This window comes from Furipterus horrens, unplaced genomic scaffold (assembly GCF_987537825.1).
Source record: "Furipterus horrens unplaced genomic scaffold, mFurHor1.1.pri manual_scaffold_3, whole genome shotgun sequence".
Taxonomy (NCBI): Eukaryota; Metazoa; Chordata; class Mammalia; order Chiroptera; family Furipteridae; genus Furipterus; species Furipterus horrens.
Window position 1 is genome coordinate 85,223,010 of NW_028327173.1, and position 27,721 is coordinate 85,250,730.

Genomic DNA, 27,721 nt, shown 5'->3' on the forward strand with positions numbered 1-27,721 from the left:
CTTCTTAAGAGTCTATCTGCACCGCCGAGAATGGCTGTGCAGTCCGACTCGGGAGTGACACGGTATCTGTCTCCTCCCTTTAACATTCCATATAATAATGGTTTGGTGATGATAAACTCTTTTAGTTTTTTCTTGTCTGTCTGGAAAGCTCTTTATCTGCCCTTCAATTCTAAATGATAGCTTTGCTGGATAGATTGATATTGGCTGTAGTGTAGGTCCCTGCTTTTCATGACATTGAATATTTCTTGCCAATTGCTTCCAGCCTGCAAACTTTCTTTTGAGAAATGAGCTGACGGTCTTAGAGGAACTCCCCTTTAGGTAATTAACTGCTCTTCTCTTGCTGTTTTTAAGGTTCTCTCTTTATCTTTAACCCTTGGCATTTTAATTATGATATATCTTGGTGTGATTCTCTTTGCATCCATCTTGTTTGGGATGCTCTGTGCTTCCTGGACTTGCATGTCTATTTCCTTCACCAAATAATAAATTTCCAATTTCTTGTTCTTTCTCCTTCCCTTCTGGCACCTTTATGATGTGAATGTTGGAATACTTGAGGCTGCTTATGCTATTTTCATTTTCTTGGATTCTTTTTTCTTCTTGTTGTTCTGATTGGTTGTCTGTTGCTTCCTTATGTTCAGAATCATTTATCTGATTTTTGTTTTCATTCACTCTACTGTTGTTTTCTTGTAAATTATTTTTTATTTCAGTTAGTGTATCCTTCATTTCTGACTGGATCTTTTTTATGCTGTTGAGGTCCTCACTAAGTTCCTTGAGCATTCTTATAACCAGTGTTTTGACTTTGCATCTGACAGATTGCTTATCTCCATTTTGTTTAGTTCTTTTTCTGGAGTTTGGATCTCTTTTTTTCATTTGGGCCATGTTTCTTTATTTCCTCATTTTCACAGCCTCCCCGTGTTTGTTTCTATGTACTAGGTAGAGCTGCTGTGACTCCCTGTCTTGGTAAGGTGACCTAATGTAGGTGTACAGTAGGGTCCAGTGGCACTTCCTCCACTATCACCTAAGCTGGGTACTCGAGGTGTGCCCTTTGTGTGGGCTGAGTACATCCTCCTTTTGTAGTTGAGCCTTGGTTGCTGTTGGTAGGCCAACAGGAGGGATTTATCCAGACCAGTCAGCTGCAAGGATTGGCTGTGATCACTGACCACCAAGCTCTGCCCTCAGTGGAGGATCAGCTGTGCAGGATGGTGGTGGTGATACTCCAAAATGGTATGTAGCTATCCACTGGAGGTTCAGGCACTGGGGTTTCTGGGTGGTGCAGGCCAAGGTCAGCTCCCACCTGTGTTTTGTCTGGGGCCACCCTGCCTAAGCTATAAAACAATCTGAGATGGCTGCTACTTGTGCTGGGCTTGGAGATTTCCAGGGGAAGCCAAGCTGTGAATCTAGGCTGGCTGCTGCTAGTGCCTGGCCTGGGGCCACTTAGCAAGAAGTATAGGGGCTGAGGGCTAACTGAGGCCTTATTTTGGTTATTTGAAAGGATTTAGGAAGTTGTGAAGCTTGAGAAAAGGCCAGCCATTCATATGGAAAAGCCACTGTTAACAGCTTTGGTGGCTCAGTAAGTTGAGCAGGACATAACTTCAGAGAGGATCTCCAGGGTAGGGCAAACAGTGTTAGCCTGGTTGATGGAGTCAGATATGGCACTGGCATGCCAGCTCTGTGGCTCTGTGAGAGAAAGTTTCAGAAAAGGGACAATGGCCTCTGTCCACCCTTATGTCTGGGAGAAAGCTGTCCCCCAGATATTGCCACGATGCCAGTGCCTACCTCCCTGTATGCCATTGATGTTTTTCAAGCTGCTGCCCTGTTCTTGGAGCTCAGAGAGAGCAAGTCTGAGTAAATCCATATGCGAGTTCTCTAAGAGGAACTGCTTGGGACTCCTGCAGTTTCTTCCACCAACTCAATCCCTGCTGGCTTTTGCAGATAGAAGTTAGAAGGACTTATCTTCCTGGCACTGGAACCCTAGGCCTGGAGGCCTGGTGTGGGGCTGGGACTCCTTATTTCCAAAATATCCCTCCCAAATTTTTATCCACCACATGTGGATGTGGGACCAGCCTGTTCTGCACCTGCACCCCTCCTACCAATCGGGGTGGGTGCGGTTTCTTTAATTCTGTAGTTGTCAGACTTCCATTCAACTCAATTTCTGATGATTCTGGGTGACTGTTCTTCTATAATTTAGTTGTAACTTTGATGTGGGTGTGCGAGGAGGTGAGCGATGTTAACCTATGCCACCATCTTGACTGGAAGTCTCCGGGCCTTTGCAACAGCTATTTATTTAAAATCATAAAGAAAGTTCTGTGTTCTAGCATTTATGAAACTGATGAGCATAACAGATATAATTCTTGTCCTATAGAGCTTCCAGGATAGTGAGAAAGACAGTCAAATAAGCATAAGAACCTAGATAAATGGGGGTTAAAGAATGTTCAGGAAATCTTTTCTAGAGAAAACTGACTTTTAAGCTGAGACCTGAAGCATGAATACCATTCAGCCAGACCCAGAGCAAAGAGAAGTGTGTCCCAGGAGGTGAAAGGTCAGAGGTGTTCCAAGCACAGACAACAGCATAGGTGAAGGTCTAGAAGCTGTAGAACTTGGTTCACTCAAGAAATAGAAAGGGGTTCAATATGGATGGACTGAAGATCTGAGGATGGATGGATGGGCCAAGGCAAGGCCAGGTACACTGGTGAAGGAGCTTGGATATTTTCCTAAAGCAACAAGGATCCACTGGCATCAGTGGTGCACCATGAACAGATTTCTCTTTAGAAAGATTATTGGATTACTAGTGGCCTACAGTATGAAAAGTGGGTTGAAGGAAGCAAGAAAGCCCAGTGAGTAAACAATTACAGAAACCCAGGTGAGATGAAGGAGTTGGACTGAAATTATGAAATGAGTGCACTGGAGAAACATTTAGATATGATTTTATGGGATCTCACCTGGGAGCTAAGGAAAAGCTGACACTGACTGAGAGAACAATGATGAATTCAGTTTGGACTTGCTAAGTCAGTTCTCCCTCCCTCCCTTCCTTTCTTCCCTCCCTTCATCTCTCCTTCCTTCCCTTCTTCTCTCTCCTCCTCCTTTTTATTCTCCTCCTCCTTTTCTCTTCCTGCTCCTCTCCCTCTCCTGCTCTGTTTTCCTCTCCCTCTCTCTCTCTGAACATATATAGAGGCAAGTCATAAAGAAGTGATACCAACTGAGTGTGGCATCTCCTCACTGAGGCCTCTCTGCTGACTGTCCTTCATTAAATAACTTCATTCTTGCCTGATATTCTACTTGTATTTTCATTATTTTACTCACTATCAATTAACATACCTATAACTTTCTTTGAACTTTTTCTGCAAAAGTAAAGACTTCATTAGTTTACCTCAGCAACTTCCCTTCCAGAACCTTATGCTGAAGGAAACAAAAATGAAATAAATAAACAGAAACTCTCCAGACCTCTAGGAGAATGTCCTTATCTATGGACTATCTTATATAAATGTGCATGGGAACTAGGAAGCTCCCATTCCAAGTATATAAAGTAAACAAAGTGAGCTAATTAATGCAACCTGTTTAGAATATATTCAGATGTCCCAAACTCCTAACCCTAGTCACTTGAGAGACTATTTCTTTCCTATCCCTTATACATTCTCTGGCCTGTTATGAGAGGCAGCCCTGGAGGAAAGGAGTGCTATGGATATATTTCTAAAATGCACTTGTTAATGGACACACATTATAGAATTATACTATTGGAAATAATAATTATCATTTATTTTTAATTTAGCAAAGTTTTGATATCGTGAGAGGAGCATCTAGAGAAGTTTGAGACAGCAGAGTTCTAGTAGTAGCAAGGCCACAACTAGAAACCAAGGGTCAACCCAACACTTTTATGACCCTAAGAGTAATGCCTCCTTAAAAAATTTTTTAAATTGTGTTTATGTAATACACATAACATAAAAATTTTCATTTCTAACCATTTTTATGTATATAGTTTAGTGGCATTAAGAACATTTTCATTGTTGTGCAGCCATCACCACCATCCACCTCCAGAATTTTTTTCTTCCCCATCTTAAATTCTGTACCCATTGAACAGTAACTCTTCACATCCCCCTCCCCCAGCCCCTGGCAACAACCATTCTACTTTGTGTTTCTATGAATTTTTATGACTCTAGGTACCTCACATGTAGAATCATACAATATTTATCCTTTTGTGACTGGCTTATGTCACTTATCATAGTACCCTCAAAGTTTATTCATGTTGTAGTATGTGTCAGAAGCTCCTTCCTTTCCAAGACCAAATAATATTCCATTGTGTTTATACACCACATTTTATTTATGTTTTCATCATAGTTGGACTCTTGGGTTGCTTCCATGTTCTAGCTATTATGAATAATATTGCTATGATCATAGGTGCACAAATATCAATTCAAGTCCTTGCTTTCAATTCTTTTGGGTATATACCCAGAAATGGAATTGCTGGGTCACACAGTAATTCTATGTTTAATTTTTATGAGCAGCTGCTGTGTTGTTTTTCACAGCAGTTACACCACTTTGCATACCCATCAATAGTGCACACAGGTTCCAGTTTCTCCATATCCTCTCCAACACTTGATATTTTCCATTATTTTAATAGTAGCCACCCTAATGAGTATGACGTGGTATTTCATTGTAATTCTGATTTGCATTTCCCTAATAATTAGTGATGTAGGAAAATACAAATGAAATGCAAATGTAAATACTTTTATGTGATTGTTGGCCACATTTTTATATCTTTTTCGGAGAAATATCTATTCCTTTATCCATTTTTAATTAAGTTGTTTGTTCGGTTGGAGTTCTGTATATATTCCGGAAATTAATTCCTTCTCAGATATATGATTTGCCAATATTTTTCCCATTCCATAAGTTGCATTTCACTCTGCTGATTGTACCCTTCAATGCACAGAAATGGCCCCTTAAATTTCATGCCATAGGTGCCTCTCTTGCCTCATCCTAGTCCTGGCCCTGATATTAGCCCTTGTCTCTTTCACAAGCATTTGACATACTTCAAGTATTTGAAACAATCGATATTACACTTGGGTTTCTGAAAATTTGAATGTTGTTTATGAAGCATAACCTAGGCTTATCCTAATTGTTACAAGAAATGAATAGCCTCAAAAGAAAGATTGCTGATAAGACTCCCACTGTGCTATCCCTGGAGAAGAGAAGCAATATGTCATGCAGTGCTCTACTTTACATGTGTTAACTCCCTTAATCCTTACAATGGCCTTATAAGGCACATGATATTTGCACCCCCACTTTATACATGAGGACAGGGGACAGAAAAGTTTAATAAATTGTTGAAAGCAACATGACTGATAGGTAGCAGAACTAAAATTTGAATCACAGGAACCCTGGTCCCAGATTCTGTACTCTTAACCAATTATAAACTGTAGCTCATACATCATATTCCCCATATTTAATTTTAAAAGTTAATTCAAGCTTTGGCATATTCTAGTGCAGTTGATTTCCAGAAAACTGCATTTTTAGTCTTCACTGAGACATTATGCTTCCTCTCCTAGCATTTATTTCCTTCTCTTGGCTTACAGAAATGCCTTATAGTCTGTCCTCACATGAGCAAGACCTGAGCCTCCTGTAATTCCATCCATTCATACTTAACACTCTATCCGTGGCTATGTCCAGGAGGTAAAATCAGGTCCAACAATTAAACCCCAGGCATATTGTGTTAGAGTAATAAAACTCAATCTCTGTACCTCCTACCCCAACAGACTTGGAGAGCTAATGGAAAGCTAGACATGACTCTTAGGTACAGAAATGCAAACCCACTTGTCTGGCTGAGACCCAGCAAAAGGATGTGGTCTTAGCAGGCTCAATGTCTCAGCAGGTCATATACCCCTCGGGGAAAGGAATAATTCATGTTCTCCCATATTATTTTTGACTAATGATGTGTTCCATGTCCTTCCACATTTTTTCACCATCATTGAATTTAATAGATTATGTAAACTAGCCAAAGCCAGCCCGTGAAATAGGATGTCTCACTGAATCAAGTCTATCTGGAAAAGACTCACTTCTGTAGGTTTGTGGAACATTTTAACTGGTGACAAATATTCCCTGTGCCTTCTTTTCATTTGCCTGAGCTCTAGAACTCATCGATCTAAAAAGAAAATAGCTTTTCCCCCTATTGTCTTAATCATCTTGGCTTGTCATTTTCTGCAGGGTCCTATGGATCTACTCAGAGACTGGCACGTGGGTGTATCCTGTGTTTGCCAAATTCAGCCCAGGAGGCCTAGCAGTCCTCTTCTCTCTCAGCTACATCCTTAGTGCCAGCATCTACCTACTTGGAGAAAAGCTCAACCATTGGAAATGGGGTGAGTTTATTTGTCTTTTATCTGGAGATGCTTCTTCTTTACACTCTCTCCACTCCTCCTGGAAACAGAGGAGAAACTAGTTCAAAGCAAAAAGCAGTGATGCTTGATGCCTTTGCCCATGGACTGAGACAGGTCTTATCAAGGTAGGCAAAGGAATAGGCTAGGGGAAGTTCATACTCTCTCAGAGGACTCTCTCTCTGAAGTTATCTTTCCTCCTTCCACAAGCAACATCTAATTTAACCTTGAGAGTAAAAATAATCTTTAGAGAAGTTAGGACCCAGAGAGCAAGGTGTCACCACTCCCAGCAGGAACAAATAGACTCTCAGTCTCCCTCCCTTAAGTAAGGGCTGGAGGGATGGATACAAGATGTTTAAATGTCAAGGTTTGTTTTGTTGTTTGTTTTAATTTGGTTTAGTTTGGTTTGGAAGGAATTGACCCTTTTAGCTCTTCCAACCTCAGCAGCGCCTTCTGGGATGAGTTCCCATCCCTCTCCATTAGGTTGCTTCTCAACCTTTAGTAAAGCATTTACCAGATAAGATCACATCCTGTACTTGAGATTGAAATTCTCATTTAGATGGGGTCTTGGACAATGTGAATGTGTCAGCAAGTTAAGCTTTTTAATTATGGATGGGCAGAACAAAGTTGCTTCTTCATAAGAAAAAATCTTAACATATATGATTTTTAAATGGAAAATTTTATTTTTCCTGCTTCCCCCACCATCCCAACCCCCCAAATATTATTTTGTTGAGAAATTAACCACCAAATAGTCAGATTGCAAAATATGCATGATTTTTTCCCTACCCATGGAGAAGTGCAGGAACTGTACCCTGATTTTGTATATAAGGAAGGCAAGAGTCACATACAGTACCCCATATCACACACCCACATGCCATTCTGTTCTATCAAAATAGAAATGGCAGAAGTGGCATCTTCCGCCCAATTTATGAACTGGTGTGAAAACATAAGCCATGTATGAGAAAAAAAAAAAAACCCACAACAGTTTCAGAAGGTTCAGCATAAGGGTGTATATTTCTGAGAGGAGTCTGAGACCCTGGATAAATCTGCATGCATTTGGCTTTTTCATATGTTTTCTACTCGTGGAGAATTTAACCAGTTAAGAAAGTCCCAAAGGCCATATCCTCCTTGAAAGCAAACACTTAAAAAATGGAATACTAAAAATTACTCCAAAATCAGGACTCCAAATCACGGGAAACTATCCAGAAAAAAAAAGAAAGAAAAAAAAGTGTTGACATTTCAGATGTGTTGACATCTAATTCTAACTAGTTTTGGCTCTTTGAAATTCTGGGTAAAGATTTTTGATGCCTTTACCAAATCTATAGTTTAAAAAAAAAGAAGAATTAAAAGAAACCAATCCATTTAAAATGTGGAAAATAAAGATGTGCAGAAGAAAATTAATTACTCAGAGTTCAGAGAACAGTAACTTTTTTAATCAATTGTATTTAGTTCAATGGAGATTTATTTTTAAATTGTTAAACAGTGACTTTGAAACACCCAAAATTAAAAACCAGAATTTTCACTATATTTAATATTATTGATTCACTATTTTCAACACCAAGCTCTTTTTAATAAGCCTTGTTGTTTCGGTACTATACCTAATTTTTCACTACAATTAAGTCATGTGAGCAAACAGGCTGGAATCACCATGTGGACCTGCATTTACATTGTGCACATGTGAATGTTTATGCGAGGAACAGATTGTTGTGAATAGATTGAGACTGCCATGTCTCTTCTCTCTCCAGATTTTTAACTCTTTAAGAATAAAATGAGTAAAAAGTCATTCATGCTATATAGCATCGAAATAGGATCATAACTGTCTTAAATTCTGAAATATATCTTAATTAAAAATGGTTGAATAAATATTAAAAGAGAAGTCAGGGCTCTGGCTGAGTATCTCAGTTGGTTAGAGCATCCTCCTGATTTGCCGAAGTTGCAGGTTTAATCTCCAGTCAGGGCGCATACAGGAATCAAACAATGAATACATAAATAAGTGGAACAACAAATGTTTCTCTCTCTCAACTCCCTGTAAAATCAATTTTTTTTTTTAAAGGAGAGAGAGAGAGAAGTTAGATCACTTAAAATTCCAATGGTAGTAGATACTTTCAAGTTGCCTAAAATTAAACAAAGTTATCTAAGCAAATGCATTTTCCCACATTCTAGTCTGCTTACAACACTAAGGCTTCCCTCAACTATGTGTCAATACCATTTAGATGACCTCTAAGTAGGGCAACCAAACATCTCAGCTGGATCCTGGTTAATGCCTGCTGTGTCCATGGGCATATAGTATAGCATTGTCTAGGCTTGGACAGTTAGTTTTGTGGTTTCTCTACCTCTGAGTTTCTCTTCAGACCTTCTGTTCTGGATCTATGGGAACACCTATTAAGTAGCCACCTACTCTGTCCAAATTCAGTGCTAACCTTACTTTCTCGCCTCCTTCCACAGCCTGAGATTCATTAGATGAGAACAGAAATTTTAAAAAGTGCATTGGTGATCCCATGGGAAGCAGTGGTTAGGAGAAAGGTTTTGTGCCAGACTGCCTTGGTTTCTAACTTGTTCTTAACCACTTGTAGATCTGTGACACTGCGAGGCACTCAAAGTCTTATTGTTTCAGTTTTCTCTTGAGCATCATGGAGATAGTATTAATATTCACCTCCTAGGATCCTGGAAAACTATATATAAATGACTTGGGATGTGTCAAGTGCCAAGAACAGGGCCTAGAACATAGGGTTAGTCACTACTCCTGTTAATCTCATTCTTCTTTAGCAAAAATGTGCAAACTTCTTTTCTGTGTGAATATTCTAATCCTCTCCTATTTTATGCATAAATTACCAGTTTCCCTAGCCAGGGCAATTAAAAGTAACAACCACCTAACTGAATGCAAACTGACAGACATGGTGCAGTTGCTGAAGAACTTAATGAGTGAAATAGGAGGTCAAGCTAATTCAAACTAGAATTAATTGGAATCTCTGCTTCTGAAATCCTGAGACCCATTATGATATGACCCAGTTGGGAGTCACCAGCCAAGTACTGAGCAGTCAAGAAGTATCAGTCAAGACCCATCTAACATGTAGGTATCACTCTAGCAGTAGTTCTTGATCTTGGCTACACGTTATAAAATCAGTAGGAAAATTTTTAAAATATTAATAAGGGGGCAAGGACAATGAACTTACTGCCTCTCTGGCCACACCTACTACACATAGGAGGCCTTCCATTTTGGCCTGGAAACCCATGACCTCCCTACTTACATCCAGGAGTGATATGTGCTGAGATCTAAGACCATAGATCCATTTCCTCCTAAGGATAGTTTATAAATTGAAAATTGCAGTGTGGCCAAGTGACCTCATAATGGCGCCTAGGGTAGAATGAATTAAAGCCTTCCTTTAATACTATTTGCTCTAGAACAGTTTGTTTGTTTGTCTGTTTGTTTTTTTAAGAGGGAGGGGAAGGAAGGGAGAAAGAGAGGTAGAGAAACATCAATGAGTAAGAGAAAGGTTGACTTTCACACACCCCCAGTTGGGGACCTGGCCCACAACCCACACATGTGCCCTGACTGGGAACCAAACCCTCAACCTTTTGGTTCACAGGCTGGCACTCAATCCACTGAGCCATGCTAGCCAGGGACGATTTTTTTTAAGGAGATTTTATTGTTAAAAGCTGCTTAGAGGCCATCAAGTCTACCTCTTTGGTTTTATCCATGAAGAAATTTGTTATAAGTTCTGTCTTGCATGTTGTCCCAATCATTTCATAAGAAAAGAATCTTATCATGAGATGACCCTTCATGTGTTTCTAAAGCATTTGTGCCTTTCTTGCCCTAACTTCTTCTCCCTGGACAGTCCCCTCTAGATTATTCCTTATTCCTCTTCCTCAGCCTCTTTCCCCTCAAGGCTTTCTCCAGCAGCCTTCAGCTCCATTTATTTCCTGCTACTTTTGCACTGTGACTGTACTCATCAGTGCTCAAATCTCATTCCTCTAACACCTCATATCCCCAACCATATGCCTTCTCACCCTTTTCCAAGCCAACTAGCTAAAACTAAGCACATGTTCTTCAAATTTTCAATCCAAAGTCTCACAGTAGCTTTTGTAGTTGTAGATACATAGGTATAAATCTTTGTGAATAATGTGTTTTTACTTATCCTCTGTTCCAGCTATTGGAACAATAAGATGTATAATTACATATAGTATCCATAGTGATCGTGATTAAAAGAATGATTCCTTTACCATGCCAGCAGAAAATGTTTGGACCTTGCAGAAGATAACCATTAAATGTTTGGCCTAAAATATCTCTACTCCTCAGTACTATCTAAAAGAGGATGAAGAAACAACTAAACTCAGGAGTGGCCCTAACTCCCTAACCACCAACCAAGAAGTATTACACAAGGAAAGCCTCCCATCAATAAAGAAAAAATGATAACGAACAACATTATTTCTCAATCAAAATTTGAAATCCATTTTGTGAACTTTGTTTGGATAAGATAAAATGATGTAAGTCAACCATGTGGAACTACGGTAAGAGAGGAATTCTGAAGACTCAAAGAAGCCTGGAAACTGCTCAGTCCCATGAGAATGCAAGACTAAGGACCCACCCCCACTTTCTAGAAACAAAAAAGAAAACATTATTTCTGTTATATGTATTCACACCACTAAGTTTATACAGAAGGAAATGACTGTTGAAGATTCAAACAGATACACTTTTGGGAACAGTGCCTCCTCTAGCACATTGGTGGATATGTGAGAGAATTCCTTAAATTGTATCTCCTTGCTTTGGGAAATAAGTCCTCAACTTTCCACTGCCTCAAGTCACAGTGAATGTCTCCCTACATAAGAACACCTGTTAGTGAAACCTTGAAGTCTGAAGTCTCTTTCTGTTCTTGTTTGCACAGGTGACGTGGGGCAGTCAAGGAAGGAGAAGTGATTATATGCTGTTTTCCAAGAACTAAAAAGGAAGAAAACATGAAAGTTTTTTTAAATCTTTTTTTTTTTTTTTTTTTGGTAGGGGCAGGTGGTGGAGAAACATAAGAAAGCAGAAAGGATGGTAAACAATACTTAAATTTAATAAGAGGGTTATGAAGGTAGATTAATTTGAGGACTCCTGGGTTTTGAAAGGCTTACTGGACATGCCCAAAATAACCCCTGCTGTTTCAGAATTTGTTACCTTTATCTGACCTCTGTGGAGGATGGTCTGTGGTCAAAATCTGGCCATAGGCCAAAGAAACTCTTAAACTCAGTGTTAGAGAATGTTTAGACAGAGAAAATAATTTAGGATTGTTCAAACTCTTTACAGAGGCAGTTGCTGAGGACCTAGATGAGAAGTGACCTGCATGAGGCCAGAGAGTTAGTGTCAGAACTGGGACAAGAGCTTTTTGTCTTCCAGATACCTTAATTCCCAGTCCTGTGACATTTTTAATAATCCCAACTTTATCCTAAAAACAAACACTTTCATAAGCTAGTTACTTTCATGGTTTGTTCATTTGTCCCACCCCCACCCACCCCCACCCCCCCAATCTGGATCTAAATGTAGGGAGATGGCAGCTACTAAAGTTGTCTATCTACCTGGTATTGTATAATAGCAAATTATTTGGGGCAATGAGAAAAGAAGTTATAAACAATATCAGGAAATCTGTCTCCATTGTGGGCAAGCATTCAGGGAAGATATAAACACTGAACATAGTGACACTGTCAAAATCTCTTCCATTCAAGTGTTGACTAACCTGTCAAATATATGTACACTTTACTTGGGCAGCAGTCTAAGTGGGAAGTGATAGTTATGAAAAATGCTGAGATTGCTTTGATACAAAGCACTTTGCTGAGCTAGTTTATGATTTAACAAGGCTGATTGTCAGCAAGCACATTCATAAACCCTGCTTTGACTTTTCTAGTGGAATTTCCCAGGTCTTACAGGCATATTTTGTAAATAACACAAATGATAAATGTCTAATGGTGGATAAAGATAGTTAAATCTAATGATGTGTCATAAGGCCCAAGGGGGTTGGGGGTAGGGGCACAAGAGTAAATTGTATTTGGGCTTCCCAACCAAAGGGAAATTTGGTGAAAATGCATAAAATCTGATAAAACCTGCCTGGGATCAAATTAAACTTTGATTGCTACATAACTGACAATTGTGCCATGTATATTCCAACACCAGAAATACCTCAAAAACACCAAAGATGGTCATGCAGGGTTAGGGAAGAGAGCAGGCTATACTAGTAGTACAGGCATTATAAGGGAAGGCCAGGACAGGCACCAAGAAACCTGCTTGATCCCTAGTCCTCTACACTCATATAAATATAAGCCTCAAGTCTTTCCAGATTGAGCTGGGAACACCGCCTCTTTTTCCTATACCTGCTGCTTCTTGACTGCTCAGAGCACCTGGCCTCAGCAGGAGCCCAGAAACAGTTGTCACAGTGGAAATTCCCCAAATATAAAGCCCACAGGGCATCACCCAAATTTTCCACACCTCAAAGATGACTCTGGCTGCATACTTCTCAGAGCATAGTAAGCTCTTGGCTGGGATGAACATGCAGATTTTTATTTCTGGCTTTGCTGTCTCCAGAGCCAATTAAACCTTGCTTGCTGCATGACTGGCCATTGTGCAGTATCTGCTTCAACACCAGAACTACCTCAGAACCATCTCCCATTGAGCATATACATAGCACACAAGGCTTCCTTGGTGCTGCTGTAACTTTAGAAAAGAGAAGCAACAGAACACCTATAAAGAATATTGATTAAACATGTATTAAAAAGTATGCAGTGCCTACATAAGGCTTCATTAGGCTATTAGTGCTTAAAAAACAATAATTCAAATGATGACATAACCGTCAATAATATTTGTACAGTGTCATGTGATTGACAACCACACCTACTAACATGATCTTATTTTGTCCTCACATAAATCTTATAAGCAGAAAATGTATTATGTTCTTATTTTACAAGTGAGTAAACAGAGTTTCTGATATTGGTGTGCTGGTATATGTTTACAAACCAACTCTGGGGAAAAAAATTAAGGTTCTGATTTATAGTGTTTGCCCACTTCCATGGTGTGAACACTACCATTGCCTTTTTCAGGCTATCAACTGAATGCATAGTTGTGAAGAGATGAACAGCACTTGGTCCTTGCAAGCCCGTACAAGCTGGCTCGAATTCAACACTGGGTTCAGAGGAGGGAAGGGACTGGTTCAAAGTCACACCAGACGGTTGCTTCCTGAGCCAGCCTTTTTATTATGGGCAAAGCAATAACTAGTCATCTGAAAGCCTTTATTTACAAAAGCAAAAATGCTTCTATATTTGCAAGGCTGGACAAAAGAAGGTAGTCAGGGGACCCCAGCATGGTGGAAACTTTCTCCCATACATACAGGCGGAGGTAAGAGTGACACCACTGCGTCATGGACCTCATAGGTTCCTGTGCTTATGTTCCAGAGGTGCTGTCTCACATGTGACATCAATTCTGAATTTCGGAGACTTACCTTGTTGGCCTCAACAATACATTACCCCCACAACACACACACAAAGAGTCATGCATTTCTCAAGCTATATCCAGCTCCTCTGCACCTACTCACAAAACTTGTCATAACAGGAAGTCAGTCTCATATACTGTAATCCCCAAACACGTTGTGCCTGCACATGGGGACTGGGAGGAGGCCAAGGAACGAGTGGGGTACAGTGAGGCCCCCCCAAGAAGGCTGCCTGGCTGAGCACTGAACCCATCCCAAACCTGGGCATCCCTGCTCTGAGGGCCAAGTGTCAGAAACTAGAATCTATATCCAGACATTGTTTTCCTTTCTCATGTAGTTGGTGGTGCGTTTTTTTGTTTTTTTTTTTAATAAAGCACTTGAGTAGGCAGCAAAGCCCATCAGAACTGTTTATTTATAGTGTGGATTTTCAATGCTGTATAAATTAGAAACCATTGCTGAATAAGGCCCACGCCCGGGCCGCTGTGAGTCCTTTCACAGAGTTTGACTGTACACAGTCTAAAATGGGAGAAAATGACATGCTCCGAGTCAAATGACAGAGTCACAGCTAAGCTGCAAAGCAGAAAACCAGCAATTATTTTTCCTCAGCACAATATGGGGAGTACGACAGGTGCAATTATCCAATATTATTTAACAGCACTGGTTCATCGTATAGGGAGAAAATAAAGGTTTCTATGTCTTGGAGGAAAAAAAAAAAGAGAGAGAGGACCTGCCTTCTAGCTCCTGTTTCTGTGGATTAAGCTGTGTTATGTAAATTGAAATGGGCCAGGAGTCCAAAAAGGAAAGAGAGAACCACCTGGCTCCTTCACCCTTACTTCTGTAAGTTCACAACCTGTGTCATCAGGGACCTCTGAGAAAAGGCCCCTTGCCTTGGGGACTCTGAACAGCATCCTCTGAGGCAGCAGCTCCAGGTAAGACTGCAAGGAAGGCTGGGTTTGCTGAGTTCCTGTCCCTGAGTTGGGGACCCTCTCCTGCTTTTGCTCTCCCTCCTTCAGCTGAATTAAGATGAGGTAAAAGAGAAGGCAGCCCACAAGGAATAATTTTCATTACCTTAATAAAGTTTCCCCCCTTTAGCCTCCAGCACACTTTTATTCCTACTCCTAAGCCTTTCCTTAAACTAATCTCCATGCCTGGAAAGACCTCTCTTCTTCCAGTTTCTATCAAATATATATGTTGTCTTCATGGCTTCAGAACTTAGTGGAGCATTACTGTTCAGTTCTCATAAAAAGTTTTCTCTCTGTTCTCCAGGCACTGGGCTCATTCCCTTCTTGAAACCCCCATCACAGGCCACATCAGTCCTACACAGCGTTCCATCACTCTCTTCTCCATCTAGCCTCTGGCTTCTGTTTCCATAACAGTACAGACTGCTAGAAAGAACATAATCTTTAAAACCAGACCAGATTTGAATCTAAATCCTGACTCCACCTCTTACAATTGATATAGAACTTGGGGAAAACAGTTTATTTTCTGAACCTTGGTCTCTTGAAGTCACATGATAATACCTACCATAATAAGATAATATTTAAAGTGGTGGATGCAAGTGCCTGGTATCCAAAATTCCTCAGCTTCTCTGCTTAACTGCAAACTCATCATGGCCATGGTCATGTTGTTTTTATTCCCCACCAGACCTAACTCAGCACCATTACAAGAGGCTGAAAACACTTTGTCGTCGGCAGCCGTCCGTCTCGAGAGACGATGGTGTAGCTTCTTAAAGAGTCTATCTGCACCGCTGAGAATGGCTGTGCAGTCCGACTCGGGAGTGACACGGTATCTGTCTCCTCCCGTGTTGAATCGACATCTTGTGATGACGCTGGAGTGTCGTCTCCAGTGAAGCTGAAGCTACAGAGCCTGGGCAGGGTGATATGGAGGGTCTGCTGTTGCCCATGCAGCAGACCCCCCCTCTCTTCGCAGCTGAAGGGTCCAAGGGAAAGACGGAGTCAATACAGCTTGGCTTCAGGTGCGCCGCAGGAGTTGCCGGTGTTGACTACAACGTCAAACCGCCTTAGGGACTCCGGCTCCGGATTTTCTGTCGGGGTTTACTCCCTTAGCCTTTCCCCTGAAGAGGTATGCCCCAAGGCAGCGAAGGTTTTTTGGAATCAGAGTTTTCCTTCGCTGAAAATACTTACAGGCTGACTTAAAGATACTCACCCCTTAATCCTATAGGCTTTTCTGACCTAATATCTTCCTCCTCTCCTGGAAATTGATATTCTCAACACAGGTCTTCCTATTTCATTTAAGATACTCTCTCCACTTATATCCCAGAATCCTATTAACAATGGTGATTAAGTTATAGTTTCATATGACCTAGCAGTGGAAGGCACATTGATAAATAGGACACAGGACAAATAAATTTTGATAGAGAGACAAAGGAAGAATGGCCTGGAGAATAAAGGTTGCAGCAGGTGAAGCTCCAGACTGGGCAAATGAATGGGCCTGACTACGCCAAGGACAGCCTGTGGGGTAGAAGGCTCCAAGTCAGGGGACTGATCTTTAAGAAAAAAGTGGGACACTTCTGATGTAAAGAATTTATTTTCCTTTAGGGGCCTGCTTGCTCTTCCTTGCAGATGATATCTGCTATCATTATGACCTGGTCTGATTTGACTCAGCTTATCATAACAGAGACTTCTTCAGCCACTCCTGTGATGCGATCTTCAGGGACCATGGAAAAGGTCTCTGCTCCCACTGCCATCCCATATATCTTGCTGTTGTACAAGAAAATTCTTTACCAGGGACAAAGCCTTCGTTTTGACATGAAGAGACAAATTTAACATGTAAATACTTACAAGAGAGGTAACCTATTGACTTACACTCATTCATGTTCAATCATCAATGAAAGATATTTCATGATTAGAAAAAAAGTATTAATAGGGGAGGGGCATGCTTGGCACAGGGAAAATGGGGATATTGTGAGGAAAAGAACAGCTACGGGGAGGGTCAGCTGCAGAGTTCAAGGACAAACCTTGCCTTCTTCCCAACATTTTACCATGTGAGTTGCCAAGAGAACACTGGGAGTATATTTTGTTTCTCCACACCTCCCTGAGAGAGTTAACCCATGGTTTACATACCCCAAAAGAGAACTAGATAGTGAACGTGGCTGCTGATGGGTCAACAAAATTCAGCATGCCTTTGGAGGAGTAGAAAGGAGATACAGGTGTGACATGTCACTCTTTGTTTCTACTCTTGATTACCTGCCTGGCACTATAGGGATTTAAATTTGTTTTATGGCTGAGGAGATAAGTTAGAGGTTGGGTTGTCCTTCTTAAGAAGAGAGGTGACATACCACAGAAAGAAACTGGGATTTCATTGGCTCATGAAGAGATTTAGCCAGGGTTGAACTTGCCCAAGATTTCTTTTTACCCAAACATCTTACTAACCAGTCCCAGAGCCACTGAAGTGTTGAAGAGAGACTGACACTTATTAAAGGCAAGAGGTGTTACTTTTTCACCACTGTGTTCTCCACACAGAGCACAGTGCATAATACACAGTAGATTTTAAAAATACATTTGATGCTTAGGCAAATTTAAGTAACATGCTCAAGTGTCTCATGCAGGCAATAGAATTCAAACTTAGATCTATCTGACCCAAATACCCCAGTAGTTTCCACTCCACCAGTGGCTTTTAATAGTTTCTGATATTCTCAGAAATACTTTTTACATCATGACCCAGTAGAAACACAAACATGTACTTTTAATTTGTAATGCTAGACCCTTTATTTTCTACCTTAAAATCTTTTATTATTTGAAATATATTGTGACTATTAAATTGATTTCTTAATCCAACAATAAGGTTGCAACCAATAAGTTGAACAACACTGCACACCATCATATTGTAGGATTTATTGAACAAGTAATTACAAAGTGCCTACTATGTGTTTGACCCTGGCCATATGCAAGCCATAGTGTGGTGGTCATTGTCCAGGACACTTGCATTAGAATTTGAGGTTTCCACCCTTTCATTCCGCAGCACTTTTGGGAATGCAGAACCAGTCCCTGTTTTACCAGCTCACTTGTTCGCAGCTGCTCTGCTAGACTGAACTCCTTTGAGATGCAGAAGGGAAGAAGAGAAAAAAACACTTCCTCTACGAGAGCTTACAGAATTTTCCTGAGGCTTAAGTCCGGCCTGAGCAGATAGATTTGGTTACATTTTAGGGATTTGTTTTCACTCAACACTTAATTTTATTAAGCCTCAAATTATAAAGTTAGATGACGCAGAGTTAAGAAAACAAATATCGTATAATTTGACCTTGCCAGAAATCTGGTATACAATTCTGAAAACTCTCAATCTAGGGATGTTTTATTCCATTTGAAAATTTTTCTAACTACATGCTAAAATGTACTGACATCAATTTATGAAATGAATTAAGTCAATTTTGCCAATTTTTAAAGTCATGTGATTAAATACAATTCTTCTTATTATAAAATAGATTGTATTGGCACTGTCTGTATTTTCCTCTGCTAGACTTCCTGCCATCATGACCTTTTAGTGCCCTCATATGTCATCAAACTAAAAGCAAGCAGCCAAGGAATCTATCTGCAACCAAGTCAGTCACAGTCTCTCTGCAAAGCAATATGATATTCTGGGTAAGTCTCACATCAAGGGAAAGAAAAGACCTGTTTCAAAATATACTTCCAACTCACAGAAGAACTTCTCTTGGGCTCAACTGGGAGACATCTTAGACTCCACATGGAATACAGGATTACTTGAGTGACCGTGTGAACAATGGTAAAGGGATACTTTTCTGTGCATTCCAGTGAGTTGAATAAAAATGCCACATGAATCTTGGTTCAGTAGTTGTTTATTGGAAGAGATTGAAAACACCACTCCAGGGTGGGTCTCCAAAGATGAGAGCTAGCAAAGCTCTAAGCTATTTGTGCATGAATGTGTTTGCATGTGTGTTACAAGGGGTTGTGCTTATGTACCTGAGATCAAAGAGTAGCCAGCCTTTTTTTTGCTGGTTGGTTGGTGGAAGTGCTCATGGTGGGAAGCTCTTTGCTCTTGACTTACTATCTTACTGCCCTTCACATTGCCCCCTTTTACAATCAACAGTTGTTATTCATTTTACCTCACATGGTTACCCGTGAAAGACCCTACAAGTGCTAGTGGCCTTGGCTCCTATTACAGAATATCATAGGGCTAGGCTGTTCACCCAATATCTAAATAATCCCAATTAACATTTAGCTAAAAGTTTACCATTACTCAATTTATTTATGTTTACAACATAAATTCATTTGAGTTGTAATAACCTGGAAGTAGTATAGCTATTACTACCTGTACTGGTTTCCTAGGGCTACCATAGTAAAAAACCACAAACTAGATGTCTTAAAAACAACAGAAGTTTATCCTCTCAGAGTTCTGGAGGGTAGTAGTATGAAATCAGGGTGTCGGCAGCAGTGTGTTCCCTCTGAAGGCTCTAGGAAAGAATTCTTCCTTCTGATGGCTTGTGATAACCCTTGGTTCATGGCTGTACAACTCCAATCTCTGTCCCCATCTTCATGTGACATTCTACCATGTATGTCCCTGTATATCTTACCATAGAGAGACTCTGTGTCCATATATCCCTCTCATTTGTCTTACAAAGACACCAGTCATTGGTTTTAAGGCCCATCCTTAGTTTAGGATGTTTCATTCAAACCACTCCACCACAGAGATATCCCCTTACCTCCCAGTGCACCTTTTCTGGCCATAGTGTGCTGCCCATGGGACAAGGACAAGGGGCCCCAGACTTAAATCCACCCACACAATGGAAACACCAGCTTCTCTTCCTACAATGATGGAAGCAAGAAGAGTGGCTTTCTGGACAAGGCTCTTCAGTTGGAGAAAGGAAAAAAAGGTTCATTCCCACTACATAATGTCAGCCCAGCAACCTCCCAGAACTCCTAAGGCAGGAACTGGGGGCCACACTAGCCCATTTGTTTCCTGGCTTCCATGATCTCTTTGAGTTGCCTTTGTATCCCTCTTGACTTATGGGACTTAACTTACTGTGAGATGATTAACTGATTAACTAGTCACATCTGCAAAGACTCTATTTCTAAATAAGGCTCACATTCTGAGATTCCAGGTGGACATAAATATTGGGGAGATGCTGTTCAACTCAGCATATTATCTCTATTTTACAAATGAGATCAAAGGTCAGAGGTCATTGAATATCAAATACCAGCTTTTCATTCTCATTTGTCTGTCTTAATTCAAACACTCACCAATAATTTATACTTTTGAGTGCCTACTACAAAGGGCCACTGCCATTTATTATCTTCAGTCCTCTCCACATCACTGAAAGGTAGACATTAGTATCTTAATATTAAAAATGAGGAATTTCTGGCCAAGATGGAGACATAGGTAGACACGCTCCATCTCCCTCACAATTAGGAAGAAATTTACAACCACTTCAAAACTAAAACAACAACGACAACAACAACAAAAACCCAGAAGATCCAGAAAATCAAACTACATATTCAGCCAGAAATGTAGGAGGGGTGGAGACGGGATGGAGAGAAGGAGGTGCAGGGCTGCAGCAGTGGCTGTGGGGGTGGCAGTGGGGCTGGTGACAGCACAGCTGGTGACAGCAGCAGCAGCATAGGAATGGTAGCTGTGGCAAAAAGCACCGTCATACATTTTAAAACTGGGAATCAATCCCAGCCCCAGACCAGACTGAGCGTTGCATGGTTCTAGTGCCGGGAAAAATAGAGCCACATTGCTTCCAGCTGTGAAAGCCAGTGGGGGCTGGGGTGGAGGAAGAACCTGCCTGGTCTCCTAAAGGATGCAGCTTGCTTAGTATGGGAAGGGGGGAAAGTGCCTGGAAAAGTAGTGGCAACTGGTACTGCTGCCTCTCAGACCCTTCTCCTACATACAGCACCACAGCGTGGTGAAACAGGTCACCAGCACTAACAAATACCTAAGGCTCTACCCCTTATAATATAACAGATGGGACAGCTCTACCTAAATCACAGAGGCAAACACAGAAAGCTGTCAAGATGAGGAGACAGAGAAGTATGGCCCCAAAGGGGAGGCTGATCAAGTTTCCAGTGGGAGAGCTAAGTGACAAGAAAACAGTAAACCTAACAGATGAGGAGATATGAACCTAACAGATGTGCAGTATAAAGCACTGGTGATAAAGATGCTCACAGACTTGAAAGAAAAGATTAAGCAGGACCAGGAAGAAATGAAGGCTATAATAAGTGAAATAAAGGAAAATCCACATGAAACTAGTGGTGAAGAAAAGGAAACCAGGGTTCAAATCAACAATTGGAACATAAGGAAGACATAAAGAGTCAACCAGTACAGAAGGAGGAAATGAGAATTGAAAAAAAATGAGGAGAAGCTTAGAAATCTCTGGGATAGCTTTAAACATGCCAATATCTGAATCACAGGGCTGCCAGAAGGAGAAGAGAAAGAGCAAGAAATTGAAAAATTATGTGAAAAAAATAATGAGAGAAAACTTCCCTAAATTGGGAAAAGAAGTAGACATAAAGGTCCAGGAAGCACAGAGAGTCCCAGGGAGGACCACACCAAGACACATCATAATTAAAATGCTAAAGATTAAGGATAAAGAGAGAATTTTAAAAGCAGCCAGAGAGATGAGGAGAGTTACGTACAAAGGGGTACCTATTAGACTATCAGCTGATTTCTCAAAAGAAACTTTGCAGGCAAGAAGGGTCTGGCAAGAAATATTCAAAGTGATGAAGAGCCCTAAGGACCTACAACCAAGATTACTCCATTCAGCAAAGCTATCATTTAGAATGGAAGGGCAGATAAAGTACTTCCCAGTCAAGGTAAAGCTAAAGGAGTACATCATCATCAAGCCATTATTACATGAAATGTTAAAGGGACTTATTTAAGAAAAAGAAGATCAAAACTATGAACACTAAAATGACAACAAAATCATAACTATCAACAACAGAATCTAAAAAACATAAAAACAAACTAAGCAGACAACCAGAGTGGAAATAAAATCATAGGTATGAAGAGCAGGTAGAGGGGTGTCAGCTAGGAGAAGGAAGAAGGGAGAAGGAGGGAAATGGTGCAGGAATTAAGAAGCATAGTAGGAGGGTGCAGAAGAGACAGTGAAATTAAGAATAATGTAGGAACGGATAAAATCAAGGAACTTATATGCATGAACCACGGGCATGAACTAAGGCGGCAGGGGGTGGTGCTGCTAGAGGGAGAGGGGGTGCTGGGCAGAGGGGACCAACGGGAAAACAAATTGGGACAACTGTAACAGCATGATCAATAAAACATACAAAAAAAATGGCAAAGAGATATTAAGGATGAAGAAACTGAGGCTTGGTGAGATTAATGAATTTTCTCAAGGAGAATTATTCAATCAGAAGGGAGCCCATGCCCAAGCATGGTCAGCTGGGGTGCCTTTCCCTTTTCCTTTATGTTGCATAATTTCTACAAATTCCTGCTTCTGTTTGCTTTACAATGTCTAGAAGATCAACCTTTTCTTCTGTCTCCTCAAGGTCAAAATGTTAAACATTTTTATTTCAAGCCTTCTGAGGCAATGTGAAAATGGTGCAGGCTCTGAAAAAAAAAACACATTATTGTGCAAAACCCTCTTTCTTGAGGCCTAGCAGCTTGAATGATAAAAAGAAATGGATAATGGACATTGAGGGGAACTTTGGGGGATGAAAATACAAAGGACTGCTGAGGGGTATATAGCAGAACTATTCAACTTTGCCTGTGTATTTGGGATCACCTGGGGAGCTTACATAAAATACTCGTGCCCAGACCCTTCCTCCAAAATTCTGGGCTGTTCTGGGCTATGCATTAGGCACTGGGAGTTTCAAAAGCACCTCTAGTCATTCCAACATGCAGCCAACATTGGAAGTATTCATAGTTTGCAATTCTCCTTAAATTTTATTTTGAAATTGTGACAGCTGAGGTCTGATTGAATATAATAAGTATCAGACTGTCTTAAGCATCACCTGGGAGAGCTACAATATTCTTTCCTAGCTGCCTTCAGGTGCCCAGCCATCCTGATGCTTGGCAAAACTTTGCATGACTGACTGCCTATTCCCTTTGGATTCAACACCAGAGGTGACTTTAAGGTAGAGTGCAGAGACAGACTCTGGGAATGGTTCGGAGACCTCTACAGAACTTTCTGGTTAGGTATTCTCACATCCTCCTACAGACCTCAATTCACTTCCCTAGTGGTGAAAGAGCCCAGACTGTTGGAACACAGTGGAAGCTTGTTGTGGGGATTCTGCCAGCAGTCAGCCTTTAGACTTAAACATCAGCTCTCCTGGATTTCCAACCTGCTGGGACACCCTGCAAACTCTGGACTTGCCAGCCTCCTCAAAAGCATGAGCCAATTCCTTAAAATAAATCTCTCTTTCTATCAATACACGTACTTACATGTACGCACACACTCACACACACACACACACACACACACACACATCCTATTGGCTCTGTTTCTTTGAAGAACCCTGAATAATACACTCCTCTATCTTTCTCTGGGTTTGCCCTCCAGCCCTGCTCTGCACCTGCTCTCAGTCATTTTTCCTCCAGATCATCTGCCTGAAGTCTCTGACTCATAGACCTAAAATAAGCCCTCAGCTTCCATTTGCCAAAGTCTCTTTCTTCCCTTCATTCAAGAGTCTCTTGAAATCCCACATCGTGCAATCAAGGAAACAACAGTTTTCCCTCCCTCAGATGAGCTCATTCAGTGAACAGATTTCAGGAAAAGAAAAAAAAAAACCTGCTGTAGGAGCATTGCTTTGAAACTCTTCCACACATGACCATAAGGGGACTTGGTGTTTCAAAATGTTCTGCCTTAGAGATCAGGCTGTACAGGGCTGGATCTGTGCTACACAGATTCGTGTTTGGCAAATGTGCTAGTGATGCTCACAAGGCCATGGTCTTGGGCATGGCTTCCCAATTGAGGTGCTAAACACCACTGCCCTCCAAGGTTACAGATTTTACAAGCAGCCTCATGCTACCATCCTGCTCAGATAACATTGTTTACCTGGTGAATTGGGTGAGAAGGTGTGAAGGAGTCACTGCAAATCTGTAAGTATGTGTCCTTTTGACTGTGGGTCACTATGCCTGCCTCCTGGGACCAAAGTTCATTATTATATAAGCTCAATGCAAATGATCAATATATAAAGTCCAAAGCAAGGCACATAATCACCGATCTGGTGGCCCATTAATTCTACCTCTGTTTACCTTCAGGCTGTCCGTGGGTCAGAGGCCATTAGTAGATGGAATGAGAAGAGCAGCCATAGTCAAACTCATGGCAGTTACTGCAAAAGAACTGCAAGGGTCTCATGCAGTCCCTTGCACTGTGGTTGATGGAGAACTGGGAGGACTCTACCCTCCCCTTCCTACTGCACCTAGGGAGCAGCTGTGTGATGTTTCTGCAACCACCATTAACCCACACTCCCAGTAGGCATTGCAGGGGCTACAGAATACACTGCCTTAAAGCTCCACCAATGCACTATAGTTCCAAAGACCTCTGAATGGCTTGGGGTGAGGATAGTGACCAGATAAAGAAAGCCCAAACTATAGGCTCATATTATAGGGGCTACTGCAATATCAGAAAGAGCATGAGCTTTACAGGCAGGCAAAATTGTTAGTCCCATTTTCATAGCCTTTATCATCTTGGATGACTCATTGAATCTTTCAGACATGGGTTTGCTCATATATAAATTGGTGGTGAAATACTTAGCTTGTGTTAGAATTACTATAATGTGTGAATGGAATATTATAATGGACCTAGAACACAGCCCGGGGTCAGGCAGTCAATAGACATCACTTTCCTTCTCGGCTCTCTTAACTCAAAAGCTCTATTAATCCAATGAGAGATATTTATAGGCTATCATTTGTGAGCCTGGTAGAGTTAATATTAAATCACAAAGGACAAAACAGCTAATGGGGTACAAGAAGTCAGAATATTTTAATGGGATGGACACTAACTTACTGTCTGAGTGACTTCACAAAATCAGCAATGGGGTCCCACTCATTCCTTGACTTGAAGTACAAATAAGAGATCATTACCTATGACCCAACAGACTAAAAATGGGAGAAGGCAATGAAAAATTGTAAATGCCATTGATTCCAATAAGCCTAGTTTTAAGAACCTTCTAAGTCTTAATAAAGCACTGAAATTTCAACAAACATTACTTCAGGAAGGCTTATATTAAGGGAAACAGCCCATTGAAAATTCCTCAATTTCCTCTTTCTTGCCACCCAACATATGAGAACACCTCCTGAGCAACCCTTGCATTACAAGGCACTAGAGATAAATCCATTTTTTTAATTAACAAAAGACAAGGAGGCCATTCTTGACATTTGGAAATAGAGTATTTGAAACACATTTGCTGAGTTTAAATTCTCTCATCTTATAATAAGATGACTTGGTAGGATAGCCTCAAAATGGTAGTAACACTTAAATGTGGTGGGGAGAAATATATATTTTCTTCTAGTCTTCAACTGCATTTTCCGTATTTCAAGGAAAATTCTAGGCCACAATTAAATGGAATGATGAGAGCCCTCTGGTGGCTAAATTGACTCTTCTCTTTACTTAGAGATATTAAACAAATCATCTTGTGTTTTGAAAGTCCTCTGCCTTGTTACAATTAGCAACTTGCTGCATGTTGTCTCCACTTGTGACAATTCACCCTGGGGTAGAGAGGTGATGAGATATTTTATTTTCAATCTCTTTGGTGCTCATGCTCAGCAAAGATATGAACAAGTATTTTATCTACTTTCTGAGAAAATAAAACACATTTTTAGAAATTTAATTTTCAGACCTTTAACAAATATTTACTGAGTATCTATAGCAAGTCAAATATCACACAAGCTACTGTAAGAGATACTAGAAAGTTTTAAATACAGTCTCTAATTGCAAGTACTTTATGGTAGTTTAGTACAGAAGAGAGCAGCCTCAAAATTTTTTAAATGTGGTTTTTAATATAACCTAATTGTTTTATCAAATACACTAAATTTTCTTTCAAGAGATATGCTCTTAGGTTCTCTGTATTCTATCCACTCAGAGTGCCTTTAGCAGAAAGCTGAGCATTATTCTGGACTCTTCCTCCTTCCACTCACCAATCCAATTATTCATTGTGTCCTGCCAATTCTACCTTATTTCTATTGACACCAGGGTGCATACTGGAGGCAACCAATTGACATTTCTCTCTCACATCAATGTTTCTCTCTCTCTCTCCCTTTCTCTCTCTCTAAAATCGAGAAACATATCCTCAGGCGAGGACTCAAAGAAATTATGTATAGTTGGTACACAATATTATATTGGTTTCAGGTGTACAATACAATAATTCAACATTTATATGCTTTACATTATGATCACTACACTAAGTCTAGTAATCAATGATCTGTTGCCATGCAAACTGATCACATATTATTGACTATATTCTCCTCCACATTTCCACCCATCCCCCCAACTTCCCTCCTCTCTGGAAACCATCAGTTTGATCTGTCAAGGGCTTTTTCTGAATCTATGGAGATGATCATATGATTTTCACCCTTGGTTTTATTGATGTAATTAATCACATCAATTGTTTTGCAGAAGTGGAACTACCCTTGTATTCTTAGTATAAATCCCACATGACCGTGGTATGTAATCTTTTAAATGTATTGTTAAATTAGTTTTGCTAGTATTTTGTTAGGAATTTTTACATTGGTGTTCATCAGTGATAGTGGCATATATATATATATATGTTTGGGTAGTATATTTGTCTATTTTTGTTATCAGGGTAATGCTGGCCTTTTAGAATAAGTTTGGAAGTATTCCTTCCATTTCATTTTTTTGAAATATTTTCAGAAGAATAGGTATTAATTCTTCTTTGAATGTTTGGTAGAATTCACCTACGTAGCCATCTTGTCTTGGGCTTTAAATTGCTGTAGTTTTTATCATTACTGCTTCAATTTCGTTGCTAGTAATTGGTGAATTCAGATTATCTGTTTCTTCCTAGTTTACTCTTGAAAGGCTCCTGCAAATTTATCATTTTCTTCTAGATTACCCAATTTGTTGTTCATAGTATTTTTAAAAATAATCTCTTGTATATCTCTGGTTTCAGTTGTAATCTTTCCTTTTTCATTTCTAATTCTACTTATTTGAGATCTTTTTTTTTTTAATGTTATTGTTGCTCAATTACAACTGTCTCAATTTTTCTCCCTTTGCTCTTTTCTGTTCATCCTCGCCCTGTCTTCACTCCCACACTCAATCCCCATCCTATTGTCCATGGCTTATTTCACTTAGCATAATACTCTCCAGTTCCATCCATGCTGTTGCAAAAGGCAGGAGTTCCTTCTTTATTTCTGCTTCATAGTATTCCACTGTATAAATGCACCACAGCTTGTTGACCCACTTCATTTACTGATGGGCACTTAGGCTGCTTCCAGCACTTGACTATTGCAAATAATGCTGCTATGAACATAGGGGTGCATAGGTTCTTTTGAATCAGTGTTTCAGGATTCAAAAAAAGAACAAAGGAGGAGGGATCACAATACCTGATATCAAATTATATTACAAGGCCACTGTAATCAAAACCATCTGGTACTGGCATAAGAACAAACACAGAGATTAATGGAACAGAATAGAGAGCCCAAAAATAAAACCAAGTATCTTTGGTCAATTAATATTTGACAAAGAAGGCAGGAGCATAAGATGGAGCAAATATAGCCTCTTCAATAAATGGTGTTGACTTCCAGCCAAGATGGAGGCCTAGAATTACACGCTCCATCTCCCTCCACAGCTAAGAAGAAATACAACTACCACAAAACCAGAAATAACCAGAAGTTCCAGAAAATAAATAGAAGTCCAATGTATGAAGTTATAAAGAAGTGGTACTTGTCCAGACGGGTAGGAGGGACAAAGCCAGGGTGGAGAGGTCAAGATATGCTGGTGGCAGCAGCAGCAGCAATGGTGAC

At 40.4% G+C, this 27,721-nt stretch overlaps 1 protein-coding gene across 2 annotated transcripts in view; it reads left to right on the forward strand.

Annotated features, from left to right (window-relative positions):
* Positions 1 to 12,471, forward strand: part of ADTRP (androgen dependent TFPI regulating protein) — a 92,342-nt gene extending 79,871 nt beyond the window's left edge. Inside the window, exons 6-7 of one of the 2 annotated variants that reach the window (XM_090269815.1) lie at positions 6,193 to 6,344; positions 10,657 to 11,231. In XM_090269815.1, the coding sequence (XP_090125941.1) occupies positions 6,193 to 6,344; positions 10,657 to 10,676 (172 nt within the window). In that variant the 3' untranslated portion in view covers positions 10,677 to 11,231. The other variant, XM_090269814.1, reaches the window with a different exon arrangement.
* Positions 12,472 to 27,721: the final 15,250 nt, after the last annotated feature.